We start from the raw sequence: 21,889 nt of genomic DNA on the forward strand, positions 1-21,889 counted from the left end.
TTTCACGTTGCGTTGGAAAGTAACCAAAATGCATTGTTTGTATGATGTTGGACATTGACTTCGGCCGATTTTAATTTCCAAACAAAATGCAACATCCCACGATGTTGGGGTACAACGTCAATCTGATATTGACGTCCTGTGCCTTATGGGATGTGTCTACTATATAACTGTCTAGTATTTTACCAATCATTTTAGCTTTTATCTTGTACAGTGTTGTTTTATAATTAACTAAACTAAATACACAAAATAATATACAATTTTGGATGAAATTTAAAAAGATAATTAATATTAACAAAAAAACATGTATTTTAAAGAATGTATTAAATAATATATTTAAAAACAGAAAATATATAAGAATATAAAAAAGCTGATGCAGACAATTAGTAAATAATAGGCAAAAATATTAGCTATAATTGTGACTCAGTAATACTAAATTTGCTGCTTGTAAAGAAAATGAGAGAAGGCGCTGTTCACCTTTAAAATAAAAATGTGTGGAATCTATGTTTGGCTCTGACTAAATGAGGCACAGCTAAATATTTTGTGGCCGGATGTATATGTGATTGTTTATGTGCTTGAATGTGATCACAATGCCAAATGTTGATTGTTGTGTAATTGCAGTCGTATGTTCAGCCATAAAAACAGACGAGTTCAATCTTCAGACCCCCCCAAAGACTAAACACAGAGTACAGACCTTAATAAATACTAATAATGCTGGGTTCCACATCATGTCTCACATGTGTTATTAGTTTTTTATTGTAATGGAGAGATAGATCACTCGAGAAGACATGAAAATCGTATGTCAGACACAAGGTCTCACTTTCTCATATACTTCATGCTGTGGACAAATAGTGATGCATTAGAAGTTATGACCTGCCACTCGCCTTCTCTCCTCTTTTCCCATGCTCCGTCCATCTTAACCTTTGCCCTCTATCATTTTTTTTGAAGAAGGACAACAGATTTTTGTGAGGAGAAGAAGTACCACATGCCATGTCATTTGTATCTGCAAAACATATGCAAGTTAGAGGCACAGAGCTAAACACACATATTAAAAGAGATTAATGCTTAGGGTTCAGGGCAGGCTGTAGTCACTTGAACTTGAAAAACAAAAACAAAGGAAATGTCTCACTCTTACTCTCTCTTTTGCTTTTTTATCCACCATATCTAAACTTAATCTGTAAGGAGGACTTGTGTCTGCTATTTTCCTCGGTTCTTGTTTAATGGCTTTGTAGATTCTTGCAGAATAATAAATCGGAACATTGTGAAAGCATTACAGGAAGGATTTCTCACTGTTGTGCGTTGATGTCTTTGTCATTCTGCCTGTTCATCCTTGGACCAAATCATAAATTAATAGGTCATTGATTTCCCATGATTTTTTTTCAACATTTAACATGTATCAATCCTATATTATAATGTACATAGTGTGCTTTATTACATAAATTGTCCTTTCCTAAATTATTTTAGGGTCATACTAATTAAGCTTTTGTCATGTGTTTTGTAACAATATGAGGATATTGATAATATGATATGTAACAAAAGTCACCGGCCACACTCACTGGCCACTTTATTAGGTACTGCTTGTTAATGCACATTTCTAATCAGCCAATCACATGACAGCAACTCAATGCATTTAGGTATGGTCAAGATGATCAGCTGCAGTTCAAAGGCATCAGAATGGAGAAGAAAGGTGATTTAAGTGACTTTGAACGTGGCATGGTTGTTGGTGCCAGATGAGCTGAGCTGAGTATTTCAGAAACTGCTGAGGGATTTACAGGGATTTTCATGCACAACCATCTCTAGGGTTTACAGAGAATGGTCAGAAAAAGAAAAAATATCCAGTGAGCGGCAGTTCTGTGGGTGCAAATGCCTTGTTGATGCCAGAGGTCAGAGAAGAATGGCGAGACTGGTTTGAGCTGATACAAAGGCAAATAAACACTCGCTACAACCAAGTTATGCAAAAGAGCATCTCTGAACGTACAACACGTCCAACCTTGAGGCAGATTGGCTACAGCAGCAGAAGACCACACCAGATGCCACTACTGTCATCTAAGAACAGGAAACTGAGGCTAAAACTTGCACAGGCTCACCAAAACTGGCCAATAAAAGATTGGAAAAACATTGCGTGGTCTGATTTCTGCTGCGACATTCAGTTGGTAGGGTTAGAATTTGGCGTCAACAACATGAAAGCATGGATCCATCCTGCCTTGTATAAACGGTTCATGCTGGTGCTGATGGTGTAATGGTGTGGGGGATATTTTCTTGGTACACTTTGGGCCCATTAATACCAATTGAGCATCGTGTCAATACCACATCCTACCTGAGTATTGTTGCTGACCATGTCCATCCCTTTATGTGCACAGTGTACCCAGCTTCTGATGGCTACTTCCAGCAGGATAATGCATCATGTTATAAGCCCAAATCATCTCACTCTGGTTTCTTGAACATGAAAATGAGTTCACTGTATTCAAATGGCCTCCACAGTCACCAGAACTCAATCCAATAGAGCACGTTTAGGATGTGGTGGAACGGGAGATTCGCATCATGGATGTGCAGCTGACAAATCTGCAGCAACTGCGTGATGCCATCTTGTCAAAATGAACCAAAATCTCTGAAGAATATTTCCAGTACCTTGTTGAATCTATGCCATGAAGGATTGAGGCAGTTCTGAAGGCTTGTTACACTGCATAAATATATTTTCGTTGAAAGGTATTTCGTGAAATAATATGTTACTATTACTGACATAAAAGGACAATGGTTTTATGTATATAATTAAAAACATTTCATAATTTAGTTGTTGCAATTTAGGCTTTACTTTATTGCAATTATCCTGTCACTGTGTGGTTAACAACTCAATGAAGAACACCTGTTTCCAGCTGTCAATCTTTAATGAACAAAAAACACTCTGGATCACCACAGGCAAGGAACAGAACAGAAAACCACACAAGATGTAACAAGAAAAAACAAACACAAATGAGGGCTGTGTATACCGAAAGCAAAAAAAGAGAACTAAACAAAACACAGGTGAAACTCAAAAGGATCCTATGGCAACAATAAAGGGCATAATTAGCCATTAGAACAACTAATAACACAAATGAGTAACAACATCTGCCACCACAACTGTCAATGATACACATCTCACTGAAACACAATCTGTATTTTTTTGTTTTTGTGTGTATAGGCCAAGTGATAACAGCCGGAGTTGCCGAGATATTAAACGGCTATTCTCTGAAAACAATCCTGCGTAAAGTTCAAGGAGAAAAGCAGACGGTGGCAGCATCAGACACGTACGATGACAGTTACCTTGGTAAGAGACTTGTGTTTGTGTTTCAAAGGTAAAGATGCTTTATAGGACACCAGCGATTTGCTTGGGGCTGTGTTTATGGGTCAGGAGAACCACCCCTCAGTCAGTTTAAAAAACACTCGATCATACGAACACACACAAGTATGTTGAGGTAACCTTGACCCTCTGTCTCATAGCTCAGTTTGGTGCTGAGTCTGTGCCTACTGATAACATTACCATCTGGAACTGCAGACCTCAAAACACTCGTAGACCCTCACACAAGTATTTGTTAAATACACATTTTGAAATCCTATGAGCGTTTTCCATCATTAGCGGTGAGTAATTTTCATTGCAGCTGGACTGCCATGGTAATGGTGATATAAATAATAAAATTATGAGATAAAAAGTCAATTTGAGTATGCATAATTTCATATCCTACAGTTTGATTAAACGGATCAAACGTTCCACTAGCTGTCTGTTTTTTCTTTTCTTCTTTCTTATGTTCTTTTTCTTTGTCTCCTAGGATATTCTGTAGCGGTTGGAGAGTTCACAGGGGATTCGGAACAAGGTGAGAACTCTAAAATGATTTATATGTAGGAATGCAGGGCAATTTATTACATGTTTTGTCATTATTTACTCACATTTTGGATTTGTGCATAAAAAAGCTCAAAGGTTGATAGAAATGGCAGCAGCATACATTTTGAAAATGCGTATAAAAAGAAACACTTTTACCAAACAAATTCCAGTATGTGCAAGAAGGTCATGTGATTTTGTTTTGAGAGATCATGTGATGACTTAGCACATTGTTAAACATCTGAAATGTTGTTTTGGTCATTATAAAATGCCTTGACCATTTGAATATTAGTGTTAATATATTATTAATTACCTCCAGAATTGTCAAGAGCATCTTTGCTCCGCGTCACATGCCTTCAAACACCACCATGTGTTCATTGTGTGTCGGCATTGCCTTCTGAGACTCAAACCATTTATAAAATGAGGATGAAGTTTGAAGAGCGGGGTTTGAAGGGCGAGAGGGGAGTTTGAGCTCAGGTAGGTCTCGAGAACTCCCCTGCTTGTGAACGTGTTAGGAATAGCTGAGAGATATAGCTGGCTAATAGTTTGCCTTATGATGCCACTTTGGATTATTTAATTTTCTTATAATTTACGTCTTTGGACGGTGGGAGGAAACTGGGGAACCTGGGGAAAATCCCCTGCTAGCATGAGGAGAACATGCAAACTCCTCACAGAAATGCAGACTTGTGCGGTAAAGGCTCAAACCAGTGGCGTTCTTGCCATGAGGCAACAGTGCTAACCACTGGGCTGCCATGCTGTTCTATCAGGAAAAGGGGAGGAGTATGGGTGGAAGACGAAAGGACTGAAGTGGAAAACTGGTTATTTATAGTGAGTTAGTATTCATCTGATTGGCGTGAAGCTGATGCGGGACCAGTCGTGATCAATCATAATCAACGTGATCCTCTCAAAATTATTTTATAAATAAACTGCACAAAGATTTACAAAAATTTTATTTATTTATTTTTTTTTTAATATTTGATGCCAGTTAATCAGGAAGTGACGATTTTGTTCTCTTTGACTCGTTGGATGGAAACATTGCTTTATTTGCATGTCTTAATGCGATATTCCAACACAATCTCTCGACAATTCATAACTTTTTGATTTAGTGGCTAATTCATATGAATTTGTATGATCTAATTAGTATTTTCTCATCACCCAATGACGGTTAGGTATAGGGGTGGGGTTGGGTGCCACGCCTCCTTTTTAAAATTGTACATTTTGGTACGACTCAATTAGTACGAATTCGTGCGAATTAGCCACTAAACTGACAAAACGTAAAATACTTACGTTTCCTCATGAGATCAGGCTAGATATTCAAGTTTTGCGCATAAATTTAATTTGCATCTTTAGATGGAAACATAGCTACTGTCACAACTAGTTGAAACTTAATAAGGAAAAGATACCTTCTATCAAGCCACATCTTGTTAAGAGGATATCGTGTTACTTTCTTATATGGAATATAAAAAATATATTTTGAAAATATGGATTTGTAATTGTTGATAGAGTTAATGTAAGTGGGCTCCGATGCTGCTTTAGATCTTGAGTTTGTGTATGAATGTAAGTCTATGAGAGAGAGCTCTGTCTCTGTGTGTGGTTGTTGTGTGGATTTGTTGCTTGCTGAGCTTTGATCGGACCCTTCAACCTCAGACCATAATTACAGAGTTCTCACAGGATTGTGTCCCTGACATGCCACCCAGTGACAAACAGCCTGTCTGCAGTCTGTCGGCCCTCTCAGATGCATACACATGTGTGGACCCACATCCACTCGTAAGCAATCATTAGAATACCTATACATTAGACCGACCCATCCTTCAAAAGTAAAACCTTATTAATCCTATTTATTAACTGCCTGAAACGCTTAAAAAGATTCTTAAATCTGGTGTAAAGTCATCTTATGCTGGCACATTGCAGATTGTCAAAAGTAAGTTATTTTAGAGGTCCAGTGAAGTGCTTTTAAATGTGCATTTTTTATTTAATGTTTGACGCAGTTTTAACTAAAATCGGTTTGTTTTTATCACAGCTCTGCCAGTGAGAGTGGTTAAGATCAAGCATCAAATGAAAAACAAATGGGAAGCTTCTTGAAGGGGACATGCATGTCAGATACTAGAGAGCTTTTGATAGGTCAAGATTTGTTGAGAAACTAAAGTAATAAGGTCACGTGAAAAAAAAAAATGTTTTTGATCCGTTTAGGTGGAGGTGACAAACTGCAAGCTTTGGATGTTTATAATCGTTTAATATATTCTAAACATGAATTTGTAACTGTTTTGTAGCACACTAGTTTATAGACAGACTTAAAACTAACATACTGATACTAACATCTAAAAACCCTATTTTAATTTCACTGGACCTTTAAGGAGATGTTATATGCATCTTTTTTTTACAGTGCATGAATATACGCTGTTAAAGTTATGGTTAAAATATGACCTTCATTATATGTATACATTAATCAATTGACAAAAATTAATTGTAAACATACTTTGAAAGTGTTTATATTATCCATTCATGCATTTCCCATTCATGCTTAGTCATTTTATTCATAAGGGGTCGCCACAGCGAAATGAACCGCTAACTTATCCAGCATATGTTTTACAAAGCGGATGCACTTCCAGCTGCAACCCAGTACTAGGAAACACTCATACACATTCATTGACACACACATATACCACAGTTAATTTAGTTCATTCAATTCACCTGTACCGCATGTCTTTAGACTGTGGGAGAAACTGGAGCACCCGGAGGAAACCCACATGAACACGGGGGGAACATGCAAATTCCACACAGAAATGCCAACTGATCCAGCTGGGACTCGAACCAGCGACCTTCTTGCTGTGAGGCAAAAGGCTAACCACTGAGCCGCCGTGTTGCTGATGTTTATGATATTATGGGAGTGTAATGCTGGGTCTGTATATTTTACAACTCATAACCAGGTATTTTAATGATACAATGTTATTGAACTGTCTTATATACAAAGACAGATCACCATCAGGATAAATAATAAATTATTTATTACTTTTCTGAACAGTGACGTTTGATTGTCAGAGCTTTTTTGCACACTATATAGAACTATATAATGGATTTTTTGTTGTTGTTGTTATTTTGGATAAAATATTAACAATGTGTGGCAAAAATAAATCAGAATACATGAATTGCATAAATAATTAATCCATGGTAGTCTATTCAAAATGGTGCAACTAGAGGAAAGTTTAGCAGTTTGCTTTAGATTATTTTACGTTTATATGATTTATATTTGCTTAATTTGATATTTATATTTACTTGACACATTTTCAATGTAAGACATTTAAGCATCCACTTCATGTTTGGTATCTGTAAAGACTAAAGCTCTGCCTTCTATGATTTGATTGACCATTTTAATCAATTTAAACCACAAAGACAAATCGGCGTAAAAATTTAACGTTTTATCATACTATTAGCAGACAAACCATCCATATTAAATATTCTGTGAAATATAGGTCAATTTGGGATGGCACAGGGTTGGCTCAGTGGTTAGCACTGTTTCCTCACAGCAACAAGGTCACTGGTTCGAGTCCCGGCTGGGCCATTTAGCATTTCTGTGTAGAGTTTGCATGTTCTCCCCCATGTTCCTGTGGGTTTCCTCCGGGTGTTCCAGTATCCCCCACAGTCCAAAGACATGCGCTATAGGTGAATTGAAAAAACTAAATAGTCCGTAGTTTATGAGTGTTTGTAAATGAGTGTTTATGGATTTTTCCCAATACTGGGTTGTGAATGGAAGGGCATCCGCTATGTAAAACATATACTGGAATAGTTGGTGGTTTATTCCACTGTGGCGACTTCTGAAATAGAAACTAAGCAGAAGGAAAATGAATCAATAAAAAAAGTCAATTTCTAATTGATAGCATAGTTACAGTCAAAACTGCCCACTCAAAACTGAGCAGCAAGAAGGAGAAGTGCAACAAAATGATGTCCGACAGCATTTCGAGGTGGATTAAATCTTCTGTTAATTGATTCGCACCATTCCTTTGGTGAATCACATGCTAAAACAGCTCAGACAGCATGCACAAATAAACAACACTATCAGCAAAGTCTTTTCTCCACACTTCCCTTATACATATGTTCTCTCTGGTCTGGATTAGTGGCCAATCCAGCGAGAAGAGACATGCTGCTCTCTTTTTGTCAGACTTTCTTAAATGGCTTCTTGCTGTGGGATATTTTGTGGTCACAGAAGGCGGGAAATTTGAGGTTGTGGGGGGAAGGGTTGAGGACGAACAGGCTCCTTGGAAGTCTGGGAGATTTCAAGTTCGAAACGAGTCAACCATCCCTCTCTCCAATCTCAGTGTGTGGGACAGATCTGACAGACAGCCGCAAACCCCCCCACCACATCACTATCTCCACCATCATCCATCAGTGTCTGTCTCCTTCACTATGACTCTTTCCCTCTCTCTCTTCTAAATATTTATAACTAATGAGTGACTGGCGTGCTGTTGACAGAGACGAGATTTACAGCACTCACAGGTCTCACCTCACTGTTTACCCTGAGATGCACTTGATAAGTGGTTGGAAAAGTGTGTTTTATTATTGTTCCTTGTTGAAGCACATCATTTGTTTTTTTAGACTCTGCTACTTTAAAACATATAAACCTGCTGATATGTTTGTGTACTGTATGACTTTCTCATGTTGTCTATGCAGAATTGGTAGCAGGGGTTCCTCGAGGGGCACACAACTTTGGTTATGTAAGTATACAGACTTTGTTTCCTGTGTTTTTGTTGTGCTAAGATCAGGATTTAAAGGTCAGAGGTAAAGGTCAAAAGGAAGGAAGAACGTAAGAAATGTTTGAGAGGTTAAACACTGCTTTTGTACTAAAATTGGCACAAACATGAAAATAGTGTTACAAATTACACAACCCAAATGGTAAAAAAGGTATATACTATTGTTCCTTTTTTGACCACAAAAGGAGATGGCTAGTAGCTAGCATTTGGTTTAAAAAAATAAATGTAAAAGTGTTATAGAATGATCCAATGTGCTGTTTGTTGTGTATTCTAAGAATATCGAAAGAGCAAAACACTACATATGGAAAATACAGAACATGTAAACAGCAGGAATGGAAATAAAAGGAATGTGTAAAAACAATTAATTAGAATAATATTGGTAGTATTTAAATAGCATTTAACATCTTAATAACAATTATAATGATAATAATAAAGTTGGTGATGATAAAAGTGATATTTTGTAATGACAGCAACATTGATATCAATAATAATAATAATAATAATAATAATAATAATAATAATAATTAATAGGGATGTACAATAAATCTACGACATATATAAATATTGTCACAATCACCAGCGATCTAATCCATGTAGATCACTGGTAAACATGCATTCATTCATTCATTCATTCATTTTTCTGTCGGCTTAGTCCCTTTATTAATCCGGGGTCGCCACAGCAGAATGAACCGCCAACTTATCCTGTAAGTTTTTACGCAGCGGATGCCCTTCCAGCCACAACCCATCTCTGGGAAACATCCACACAAACATTTACACACACTCATACACTACGGACAATTTAGCCTACCCAATTTACCTGTACATCATGTCTTTGGACTGTGGGGGAAACCGGAGCACCCGGAGGAAACCCACGCGAACGCAGGGAGAACATGCAAACTCCACACAGAAACGCCAACTAAGCCGAGGCTTAGTTGTGTATGAACTACTACATCCGTAGTGTATGAGTGTGTGTGTGTGTGGATGTTTCCCAGAGATGGGTTGCTGCTGGAAGGGCATCCGCTGCGTAAAACTTGCTGGATAAGTTGGCGGTTCATTCCGCTGTGGCAACCCCGGATTAATAAAGGGACTAAGCCTACAAGAAAATGAATGAATGAATATTTGTTTACAGTAGATGCAAGAAATGCACTGTTTGAAATATTATTCACATGTTATTTTTTAAGTTATTTTCTTCTTTTAATATGAAAAACATTCAAAATAATTGATTTTGTTTGCAAAAGTGCAAGTTATTTATTTTCACTTATTTATAAGAAAAAAGTTGTTTTTTAGGCAATGTGTGTTTTAATTTCAGTTGTTCAACGCTGATGTTCAATAAATAATCATAGATCGTAGATAGTGTGTGTTTAAAATCATGTAATGCACCCTTCATTCAAAAATCTCACACTTGTAATATGTGAGCATATTTACTGTACAAAATCTGTCAGGGAAATATGAAGACAAAAACATAAATAACATAAAATTAAAGAGTTAAAATGTTCAATTAATCGAGAATTTAATTTTAGGCCAAATCACCCAGCCCTAACAATAGTTAATAATGAAAAAAAAATTATACATATCCAATGCATTCCCCATCTATCCTAGGTTCTGTATCAGTGATCATGTTTGTTTGTTTGTTTGTTTTGTAATTTTTTTCACTGGTTTGGCGGAAATTTAGATCTTGGCCATTTTTGTGCACATGCCATTTATATGAACGAGTGTAGGGAATACATTTTTAATGATTTTTTTTTTGTTTTGAGGTCAGAAAATGAAAGAAGAGCAAGAACAACACCAGGGTGACTAAATGATGATATAACTCTTTAAACTTTTATTTATACAAACAAACCAAGAATAGCTGTGTTTTCTTCGCAAGGACAAGTATTCTGGTAACAGTAAATCCTCTAAGTTACTTGTTTAAGTGTATGTGAGTTTCTCATCTGGATGTGATTTGAAGCCTTAAAAAGGAATTCCCAATTAGGGCTGCAGCATCTAGGACGCAGGGGTGTCCCCTTTGGCCCTCAATTAAATAGAATCATATTCAGCTGGATGGGTGGTTGGTGAAACAGACAGTGAATTTGGGTTCTTTTTTTGTTTCCAAGGCATGTTATGTTCTTGGGTATTTGCCATATGTGGCTTTGTTTGATTTAGGATCTCAGTCATACGTGCCCCATAAAACATCCACTACGATCAGTCTGGATGTAATTATTAGAGTGCTAAATGTCTAACATGCGGAAAATCACTTGGTTTGCTGCGTAGGACAGGCATGTGGTCAGATACAAAAGTCCTGGAGTACATCAGGAAATATTCCAGAATCATGACAGTCTGTCATGAATGCAAATCTTATGAGTAATAATTTAATCAGGCTGATTTTTCTTATTTTTTCTTTTTCTTTAGGTGACAGTGATCAATGCAACAAACCTGACGTTCATTCAGAACTTTACTGGAGAGCAGGTGATTAACCGTCTACATGACTGTACTGTATGTACAGATAGAGTTTGGTAGTTAGTATTACTAAATTTTACAGAGATCACTTTCATTATAGGTGTATCAAAATAAACTACAAAATACAGCAGCCACAAATGTAGCAAAATAAAATACTGTATTTTTGTATTTTAAAAATACTACAAAATACTTTTGCAAGCAAGCTTGAACCTCCTTTGCATATATTCCATGAATAGGCCTGTTTGATCAACCACTTTACTGTTAAACGTGAAGTAAACCATATTTGATTGCATCAACTTTTCTCTGAGCAAGTTTTAGCAGATTCTCTACCACCTCATTCAACTCTACTCTTACTGTACATGAATATAAATCTATACTTTTTTTACTTGTTTCTTCTTTATTCATTTAGTATATTTTTGTACAAATTTCAGTAACACTTTATGTTGATGGTCCATTTGAGTATTAGTAGACTGTCTGCTTAATCTCTGTTGATACTGCTCCCTCAACTGACATCTAACTGACTATAAGAAACTTTGCAAGTACATAAACTTACAGTAACCCTAACCCCAACCTAAAAGTCTACTTATAATAATGAGAATTATTTGGCATGTAGATGCAATGCAACTTAAATTCAACAAACGGACCATCAAAATATAGTGTGACCCAAATTTCATACAGAAAGCCCTGTTCAATGCAGATAATGAGCTAATAAATAATATAGTACTGTTGATTATGTTTCCATCCATTGTGTAGCCAGTAAAATTGACATAATCTCTGTATAATAATTATTCAACCTCTTAACATTTTTATATTTTAAAAGGGTGATATATGAAGTGTTTAATTTGATATACATATTTTAAATACATGTATCATAAATACTGCTCATCCCTACCAGTAATAATGTACAAATTGCAGGCAATACTGTAGAAAATGCAAGTAAAAGTGTCAAATTTACAAGCACACTTTTAAAAATGATTACAGTTGTGCTGTAAAACTAGAGAACAATTGTAATTGTTAATTTACTGTGCACTTGTTAATTTGTAATATTAATAATAAAATCCCAGTAATACTGTACATTTTACAGATTTTTTTATGCAAAAAGACTATTACTGTTATTTACCATTGTTAGTTTAGGATAATTTTTGAGAAGATACTGAATAATGGATCATTTTAACATGTGGGTGACCTATCTCTTTATTTGTAAGGGGTAAAAAGAGGTAATTGTTAGTACGTTAAACATAAAGCATGAACTAAATGCAATTTGCATTCTGCAATCTCTAGTCTTGTGGGTTAGTTTTATGTTAACTAAACTAAACTGAATGCACTACAGAATCATTTTAATCTTTATTTAATTGTCTAATTTACTGTTTCCTTGATCAGCAGAACTTATTATTTTACAACATTTTGACCTTTGATCCCATTTCTCTATTTTGGTGCACATTTCTGATTCAGCTGATTTCATGAATAATTGTTTCTCATAGATGGCCTCTTACTTTGGATACACCATTGCAGTGACTGATCTAAATGGAGATGGGTAAGTCTGTATGTCTTCATATGTACAAGTAGTGATGCTACTAGATTAACTACATTTCTCAGTAGTGTGGCGGTAGCATCGCTACTTTCTAAATCAAATAGCCTTTCAGTAGCAAAGCTATTATTTCAAGCAAGTAGCGCAGTTGCATCCACACAAGCTGCATTTACCGATCGCGGATCAGTAAGTGACAGCATCGACATTCACAGAGCAGTGAGGCCGGTGTCTAGCCGTTGAAAGTAAATCCATGTGATAGCGAGAAGGACGATTTCCTCTTCTTCCTGTTTTACGGTGGTCCACAACAAACTTTTTGGTGCGTTACAGCCACCTCTCGCTCTGGTCGGTGACATCGCCAACCACTTAACGAGAAATTATGGAAAAGAGAAATGATGGAAAGATGACTGTGGGAGAGCAGTTATTTCTGAAGCAGGATTCCTTTTGATCAGACCTTGAGATGTACATGTTAAGATGCAATAATGTTAAATCTGACGATGTGCTCAAAAATACTTTAGTGATTTATAGTAGCACTGTAATGTTTTTGAACTGCACATTAGAGAATTACTCAAATTAATTAGTTTGTTATATATATATACATATAGATACATATATATATATATATATATATATATATATATATATATATATATATATATATATATATATATATATATAAAGGCTAAATTATGTAGTGTAATTCATTAATGAAGAGTTGTAAATATTTACTATAAATTTTATTAGATTTTTTTGGTTTTGCTGTTATATACTAATAAAATACTATAATAAAATAAAATACTATAATTCAGTTTAGTAACACTTATGCCTCATGTTTCATTGACAGTTTTATTGATCACTAAGACATGATTGACTTGGATTTAAGTTGCTTCAATTTAAAAATGAAAATTGTAAAAATAGCTTAGCTACGCTACTTTTGCCAGGTATCTTTTAGCTTAGCTTTCTACATTTCCCAGAGGGTAGCTTTTAGTGTAGTTAAGCTACATTTAACTACACTAAATGTAGAGTAGCTAATAACTTAGCTCGCTACATTTTTCAAGTAGCTTGCCCACCACTATGTTAGAGGTGGAACTAGTAGGAGTACAGGCCATCTGCATGATACATCCTTTCTTATGAAATCTGTGTTTTATCTGCATATGAGATGATTCAAAATTGCTCATTCCATAGGTATTTACTGTATGCACATGGTATTTATGTGTCCCTCACGGTCTGTCTGCACTCAAAGAAGGCTTTCTTATCTGCCAGCATTATTTGTTTTGAACTAATTCAATTTACCTGCCCGTGCTGTATTTAGTTACATGCAGAGCTATTTGGAACCATATAAACCATATGAATAGGACCATCAGGTTTTATATAGAGTTTGGCTTTTGTTTAGACTCTTGCAATACGCTCTGGTTTACTTGACCCTTATTTAAATGCCTGCATTGTCCAGGAGGGAAATTTGATATGTAAAATTTGTTTCTAATTTAGTCTTATGAGGATACAAAATCTTGCTTACACAACTACAGCGCCAAAGCTCCTTGTGTCTGTCTGAAATGCTAACATGTGTTTATGCCATTAACCAAAAAAAGCTTTCTTACCAACGGTACATATTTGAATACAGTTAATCACTAGTGTATGCATGAAAAGAAAAGTTAAATGATAAAACAGCAACGTTCAACACAGTGAGAGCGAATTACAGCTCATTACACTTACAGTATAGCTATTGAAATGGCTCATTTGTTGGAAACTGCGCCAATCAGTCTTTGGTGTTGAAGTCAATGTATCATTTCTGTTATTTCGGCTACCAAATGCTGAAGTGCATAAATCACCGGGATATGTTTTTAGATATCAAATAGCACAACTTGGTTGTGTCTGTTATCTTAGATCTGAGAAGTACGAATACAGAATTTTATACAATGCTTCATTCCAATTTATTATGGAACGTCGCCACCATCTCTGTTAGTTTTAGACCCGCTTATTCTCAGAATGCCCTGTTCTGAACTGCAGGAACCTTTTGGTATTCCTCCATCGGTCCTCAAGAGGTCCAAAACACACTTCTAAAGACATATCTCCAAGCAATATGTCTCTGTTTTCGATTTTCAGCATTTATAAGATTTATGCTTTATCCCCCGGCATGATACTGTCATGTGCTGGCTCGTCTCCGTCTGCTCTGATGGCTTGTATTTTACAATGGTTCAGTTGTGCACTTGTATATATTGCTGTCTTGGAGCCTCAAGGGTGAAGTCAAGTGTGATACTTTGACTTCAGACATTCACTATAAAGCTACAAGTCTTGTTCAGTTGCTAACCATTCATTCGGTTTCCAAGACAAGCATTTTTATTACAACTACATGCACAATAAGTATGAAATTTATAGAACGATTTATAAATGCAGAAATTTTTCTGAAATAATAGTGCAGCAGTGTTTTACTAGGTAACAACACAGGCTTATTGGAAATTCGTGCCTATTGCTATATTTTTGAGAACTTAAAAAAAATATGCACCACAGACTACGATTTCTTGCAGTTTTTTGTTTTCACAAAATCACTATGTTTTATGTGAAGTTTTGACAATCTCTAATGTGTTATTGTGGCACATTTTCTTTCTGTCATTTCTCATAAATCTACCAGAGGCCACTGTGTACAGTTCTGTGAATGTTGACGTCTTTCTCATACGCATCCGTGAGAGAAGCCAGTCAGCTTGTGCATTATAAATCAGCTTGATATCGATTGACCCCATACACCTCTTCACTAAATCCAACCAATAGTGTTTTCAAAAGCAAACTACAAGAGGAAAGCCATCTTTTTGGGTTTTGTTTTATTATTATTGAGTTTGTGGAGCCATTATTTATTGGAATTGATCCTAGGTCTGCTCCACTTTCACCTCATAAGTCTGCTGCTGCACATAGCGAGCAACAGAGTAAACCAGTCTCGCTGTAAAAGCCGGCAATACGGAGGTAATCGGTCAGCAGTGCCGCCCCGTAGCTTTGGATTTTACACACAAAATGCAGCAATAAGTACCCGTCCGAGAGCACACACCAGGGTATGTTTTCCCAATGAGCTTATGTTACAACATAACCTCGACACTTCAACAAAAAGATTATAATTTGTGGGGAAAAAAAACTGTTATTAAAATTATAAAACCACAATGATCACGGCATGAAGAAAGATCACAACTAATTTTAGCAGTGTTAAATGAGCAGGAAGTGAACAGGCTTTCACAAAGCTTTCAACTGAATGACTTCAGCACATCTGTAGTTTCTTAGCCATATCTGTCACCAAGGATTTTCCAGAGATTTTCTTTCAGGTTTGGATTGCATGTTGGCAAAGAAGCTTTTGTTAAACATTTGCATTCACTGTGCCATGTAGTTGTATAAGAGGCCCAAATTCTATCGCAAAAACATTAGCCAAACCAAAACACATCCTCTTTCACTGACGTCTTTACACACCTTAGGTTCAGTCTTTCTCTAGTTTCATGGCAAACATTTTTTTTTTTTTTTGCCATTGAACCCAATAAATTCAACTTGCTTTCATAACTAAAGTAAACTTTGGTCCAGTTCTCTGTCAACACACAACACGCTTCTCAACAAAAGTCAGTCTAGCCTTTTTTTTCTGTTGGTAACAGGTTTGGTAACTGAAGAGCAAGCATTCAGTTCAAATTATTTTAAATATCAAGACACTTTGTGATTAAGTGGCCATTTACATATTGGATTTAAAACCATATGTGAAAATGCAAGGCATGCCACTTCCTCTATTAATTTTACAACGCATGAACCCACCACAGAAAAACCAATGATGTAGCTCTGTTTTATTTAAGGTGAAAACAAAGACAACCCATGTTTGAGTCTGAGGTAATTAGTATACTAATAATACTGAAATGTGAATAGTACAGGGGTGGGCAAACTCTGTCCTGCATAGTTTAGCTGCAACACTAATCAAACACACCTGAACATGCTAATGGGGTATATGCCGAAGCATGCTAATAGGACTTTTAATTTGCCAACCTGGGTTAAGCGCTTCCGGCGAATTGAATGCCAATGCAAAATGCGGTTAGTTTAAGGTCTGTTTTCTTTAAAAATCAGCGATCATCACTAGCTGAGTAATATCCGATTTAAAGTGGGTTTCAGATTGTACAAGAAGCACTGCATTAAATTACATTTCCCCCGCCACATCTTTATAATATAAGCATTTATTTGACCCCAGTATATTCAATAGAGCTTCTGCGTTAGCCTGCCGATTCTGACTGGCGCGTGCGAGTAAACAGCTTTTTGTCTCGTTTTACGCTTGAGCAACCAAATAAATGCTAAAGTTTATTTAACTGAATGTATTTTAATGACATTACAACATCGATGCTGTATAAGGAACCGTATAAAATGGAAAAAAGTTCACAATAACAGGTCACCGGAAGTGTATCAGCATGGGAACAGCACTAGCTCGGCATATACCCTATCAGTGTCTTCAGGATCACTAGAAATCTATAAGCAGGTGTGTGTGATTAGAGTTGGAGCTAAACTGTGCAGCACACTGGCCCTCCAGGACTGAGTTTGCCCACCCCTGGTGTAGTACATACAATAGTTGAAGCTGAGAACTTAAGCATGCATGCAAAAGATGCAATATGTAAACAATCCCTCACTCTGAAAAAGATTTGATTTTCTAGAATTTGTCATGCCCAACCTATATTGCTATTGCTGAAAGGATCATCCCTTTATCCTTCATCTGACATCCTGACAATTGAAATGGATTGGTCAGAATATTGAGGAAATTTCTATTTGGTACCAAGTAAACACCAATAATTATGGGTCTTATGGGACACTAAAATGTATTGTATCATAAAAAATGGATTTGTATCATGTTTGTGATTTTATGTGCTTACTCAGGTTAGACGACGTGCTAGTTGGAGCTCCACTCTATATGGACCGCGAGTTTGAGAGTAAGCCTCGAGAGGTGGGCCGGGTTTATTTATATCTGCAAGAAGATGTGCTTCTCTTCTCTCCTCCCATCACACTCACTGGAATGCACCTGTTTGGCCGCTATGGAAGTGCCATTGCTCCTCTTGGAGATATCAACCAGGATGGCTATCTTGGTAAGTAATTATTTTATTGCATGTTTTGGCTGTTGTTTTGCATGTATTGTGGGTTTTTTCTAATGTCGGTAAGGCAGAAGTTAAATTCACACCCATTTCCTACTTGCTTTTTTGTGTAGGAAATCCTGCTTCTCTGTCACATACATAGAAGTTTCAGTTCTTAGGCAGTCAGGAAGGGTAAAATTAGTGATTTGTTGCCCTTGTCTGCATGTTCCTGTGAAGAGTTGGGTGTTAACCGCTGATTTGTTGAGACTTCAAATTGAGGTCACTTGGTAAATATTCCTGTTGCTAGTCAAACCAGTATTATTGCAAAAATAATAACTATAAAAATATTATTATTATTATATAAAATCTATTAATATTTAAATACCTAAAATATAATCAAATCATACATAAATACTTATAACTGTTTATAAGTAACTGTTATAACTGAAGATTACTTCTGGTATTTCTACCGAACTACAACTCCCAGAACTCTTTGCAGTCATCAACTCCTGTCGAAGCTGACAATAATTCGGACACACACACACACACACACACACACACGCACGCACGCACACACACACACACACACACACACACACACACACACACACACACAGCTGAAACTCATCTTCACTGATTACATCTACTATATATACCACTCACTTTCACAGACACTTTGCTGAGTCTTGTTTACTTGCTAACATTACAAAGCGGTTTTCCTTTTTCTAGTCGTCTGGTGTTTTTTTGAGCTTTAGCTTGTTTACCGTTTTTTTTATTCTTTGCCGCCTAGCTTGACCTTTCGCTAGTGGTGGGCGGAGCGACGCTTCATGAAACACTGAAACAGTCGAATCAAATGTGTCGAAGTTTTGAAACGTTTCGAAATCCCACTATACAGTGACACCTAGTGGTCGTGTATTACTCAAACAGATTCAGCTAAGAAACAGTTACACAAATTGAGGAATTATATCCGACGTTGTAGAATTGATATTTCAAGTGATTTAGTGGAGCATTTAGAGTTCCTGACTAAATACTGGGTTCAAATCACAGCTAAAGACATTTGTTTTTAAACGATCTGTTCTTGTAATGTTTTGTTTTATCATTGGTCTGACATCCCAAATAAACACTTTGTGTATAAATATGTCCTGTTTTAATCATAAAAAATTTACATTATTAGATCACATCAAGTGACAATTTCATGAAATAAAGAGTTTTCCCAGCCCTGTCAATACAACACAGATTCTCGAGGTCTCGAAAGGTAAAGTCTAGATACAGCTGGATACAGCTGCAGATACGCACATCAATATAGCATAATTTTTGTAACACTGTATAACGATATTTAATATTTTTATAGTACTGTGACTGTTGGGTTTAGGGTTGGGGTGGGGATAGGCGTTAACAAAATACATTTAATTAGGTAATTTAACAAATAACATAGATAATATTCAGTATAACTTCTGTTTTTACATTTCTGTAACAATTGGGTTTAGGGTTGAGGTAGGGGTAGATGTTAATAAAATACAATAAATGGGAAATTTTGTAAATAATAGAAATCATTCTTAGTAACTTCTGGCCTCAACCATATCTGATCTAGCAACTACCATCTCGAAGTGCTTCTGAAATGTTAGATGCTTTGAAACGCTTTAGTCACAGGACCTGGGTGCTTCGAATAATTTTAGTCATGTGACCTGGTGTTTTGGATCATACTTTGGTGCAGTGTTTCTTAACACTTGCGCTTCGGAATCTCGACATTTTGTTGAATCGCCAGTTTTGCATCAGCCATCCTTACCTTTCGCCTGTTTTTGACCTTGCTTTGTTAACTATTTTATGCTCCTGTTTGTGACCATTGCCTGCACGACTTTCTTGGTAATAAACTGCAAATAACTATTGTTTTACAATGCTTCATGCAAAAATTATTACATTTCTATGTAATATAATATAATATAATATAATATAATATAATATAATATAATATAATATAATATAATATAATATAATATAATATAATATAATATAATATGAAACAAAATAATTATAAATATGAGTATTATTAATATTCTTTTATGCAAATGGTATGTGCAAAATGGTTTAAAAAACTTACCAGGTTTTGTGTTTTTATATAATATATATTTCAAATAATATGTGATCATTTTTATCTTGCACCAATACATTTAATTATAAATAGTCTTGCTGCTAGGCTGTTTGTTTATTTTTTAGAGTCTGCTTGACAAACTGGGAAAAGAATAATTAGATTTGCCTCTCAGTTTTTTTTTACAAATCTCATGACCAATCATGGCAGCATTTCTCTGTTTATTATGATTTTTTCTCAAGAGCTCATCCTGTATCTAAAAGAAAACAGGTGTTCATGGGTGGAGTTCAGACCATACTAATCACCCGCATATCATCTCCATCACTGCAGGCAGATTAGGATGGTTAGAAACTGAGAGTTGCTGTTGTACAGATCTGTGTGTGTGTGTGTGTGTGTGTGTGTGTGTGTGTGTGTGTGTGTGTGTGTGTGTGTGTGTGTGTGTGTGTGTGTGTGTGTGTGTGTGTGTGTGTGTGTGTGTGTGTGTGTGTGTGTGTGTGTGTGTGTGTGTGTGTGAGCGTGAGCGTGAGCGTGTGCGTGTGTGTATGTGTATATGTGTGTGTGTGCAGGCGTGCATATGTGTAATTTATAAATCAGCTCCATATGTTTTTGCAACATGATCTGATCAGTCACTGTAATTTTAAATTGGCACTGATTTGGATGAAAGTTAGATGAGAATATGATATCCATACATAAGTCATAACCCACCTGATCCTCTGATTTACAGAAATATGTTGTAATATAAGATTTTACAACTTGTACAAAATGCCTGTGTGCTTAAGTATTCTATATTTATAATATCTGTGTGTTTCAAGTAAGAACTATATGGGAACGATACTCACTTTGATTTACTGTATACTTGGTGGATTATTTCTGGGTCTGTGTTCCCTTTTTATGGCTTTAAAGAAGTATCACATTATGAGACGATGCTGTTAAAGTGTTTTGAAGAATTATGGTTTAATCAATATGCGATATAGTCATAATGAATCTGATATCAGATGCTGTATCTCTGTTACACTGGCCATATGGCAGCACTAATGTGAGGAAAGGACTCTTGTCACATGTGGGTGATTTATTTCTATTACATGAATTATCCTATCGTGTAATTAGCTGTACAGCTAAATTAAATGGGTTTCTTTGCTGTGAGTTTGGTTTGTACAGTTTTGTCATTCCAGTGACAAACACTCACAAACTGTCCATTTTATTAGGTACATCTTGCAGGAAGTGATTTGGACTAGGGCGGCACAATATTGGAAAAATGTGATATTGCGATATTTTATTTTTCTGTGATAAATATAACGATATGAATACACTTTCAGAAGATGGTTTTTATCGCTCTATTTGACGGTTTTCTGAAGAGTCTAACAGTATTCGTGTACAGAAATTGAATAATCACAATGCAAAAAAAGCTTTTTTTTGTTTTGTTTCTAGTCCAAATATTTTTTAAAAATCTTAGTTTTTAGAAGAAAAAAGTAAAAATTAAGAGTTTTTTGCTTGTTTTAAGGAAATGATCTGTCTGTGCGTGCTATAATCTTGTTTTAGCTTAGAAATGTAGATTTTTGGACTAGAAACAATACAAAAATTATAAGATTATTATTTTTTTTTGGCATAAATTGCATATAAATACAGTGATTAAATACATATCTGAAGCTCCTGCTCAACTACAATTTAGTCTGGACATCGCATATCTTTGCGATGCGACTATTCCATATGTGCACATTGTGATATTGATGCTGAAGCGAAGTATACCTTTTTTGCCTTCAGAACTGCATTAAAAGCATTTAAAGCACTGCATTTAAGCATTTACTGTTAATTTACTTAGCATCAGGCCATCCAAGAGATAAACATTAAGTTAATTGCTCAGTTATATCTCAGTTGACTTGTAACAAAGGTTTTTAACTTAATCCAGGTCTTTTGTGAATAATAAAATGGTTTCATTTTAAAATTAATTAATTTTTTTGGTGAGGGTTTGTTGACTGGTGTATGTAGAGCCTTTATCTTATATTTGGATTTGATATTATAAGAATAACATTTAAAAAATGTACAATTAAAGAAAACTATAATTTACTCTTTTTTTTATTGTGGTTAGCATTTGCAGTTTAAATAACGAGTGTTTTAAAGAAGTAGCATTGAGTATAAATATTTGATCATTTTCCTTATACAGCATTCATACTATTTAACATT

At 35.7% G+C, this 21,889-nt stretch overlaps 1 protein-coding gene across 2 annotated transcripts in view; it reads left to right on the forward strand.

Moving 5' to 3' along the window:
* Window positions 1-21,889, forward strand: part of itga8 (integrin, alpha 8) — a 130,266-nt gene that overhangs the window by 18,832 nt on the left and 89,545 nt on the right. For both annotated transcript variants that reach the window (XR_012392125.1, XM_021466921.2), the window contains exons 7-12: window positions 3,176-3,301; window positions 3,801-3,845; window positions 8,516-8,559; window positions 10,984-11,040; window positions 12,513-12,565; window positions 17,432-17,637. Coding sequence is in view for 1 of the 2 variants with exons in the window: in XM_021466921.2 (XP_021322596.1) it covers window positions 3,176-3,301; window positions 3,801-3,845; window positions 8,516-8,559; window positions 10,984-11,040; window positions 12,513-12,565; window positions 17,432-17,637 (531 nt within the window). In the remaining variant the exon portion in view is untranslated. The remainder of the gene's footprint in view (window positions 1-3,175; window positions 3,302-3,800; window positions 3,846-8,515; window positions 8,560-10,983; window positions 11,041-12,512; window positions 12,566-17,431; window positions 17,638-21,889) is intronic.

The sequence above is a fragment of the Danio rerio genome, chromosome 16 (genome assembly GCF_049306965.1).
Source record: "Danio rerio strain Tuebingen ecotype United States chromosome 16, GRCz12tu, whole genome shotgun sequence".
In the NCBI taxonomy this organism is placed as follows: domain Eukaryota; kingdom Metazoa; phylum Chordata; class Actinopteri; order Cypriniformes; family Danionidae; genus Danio; species Danio rerio.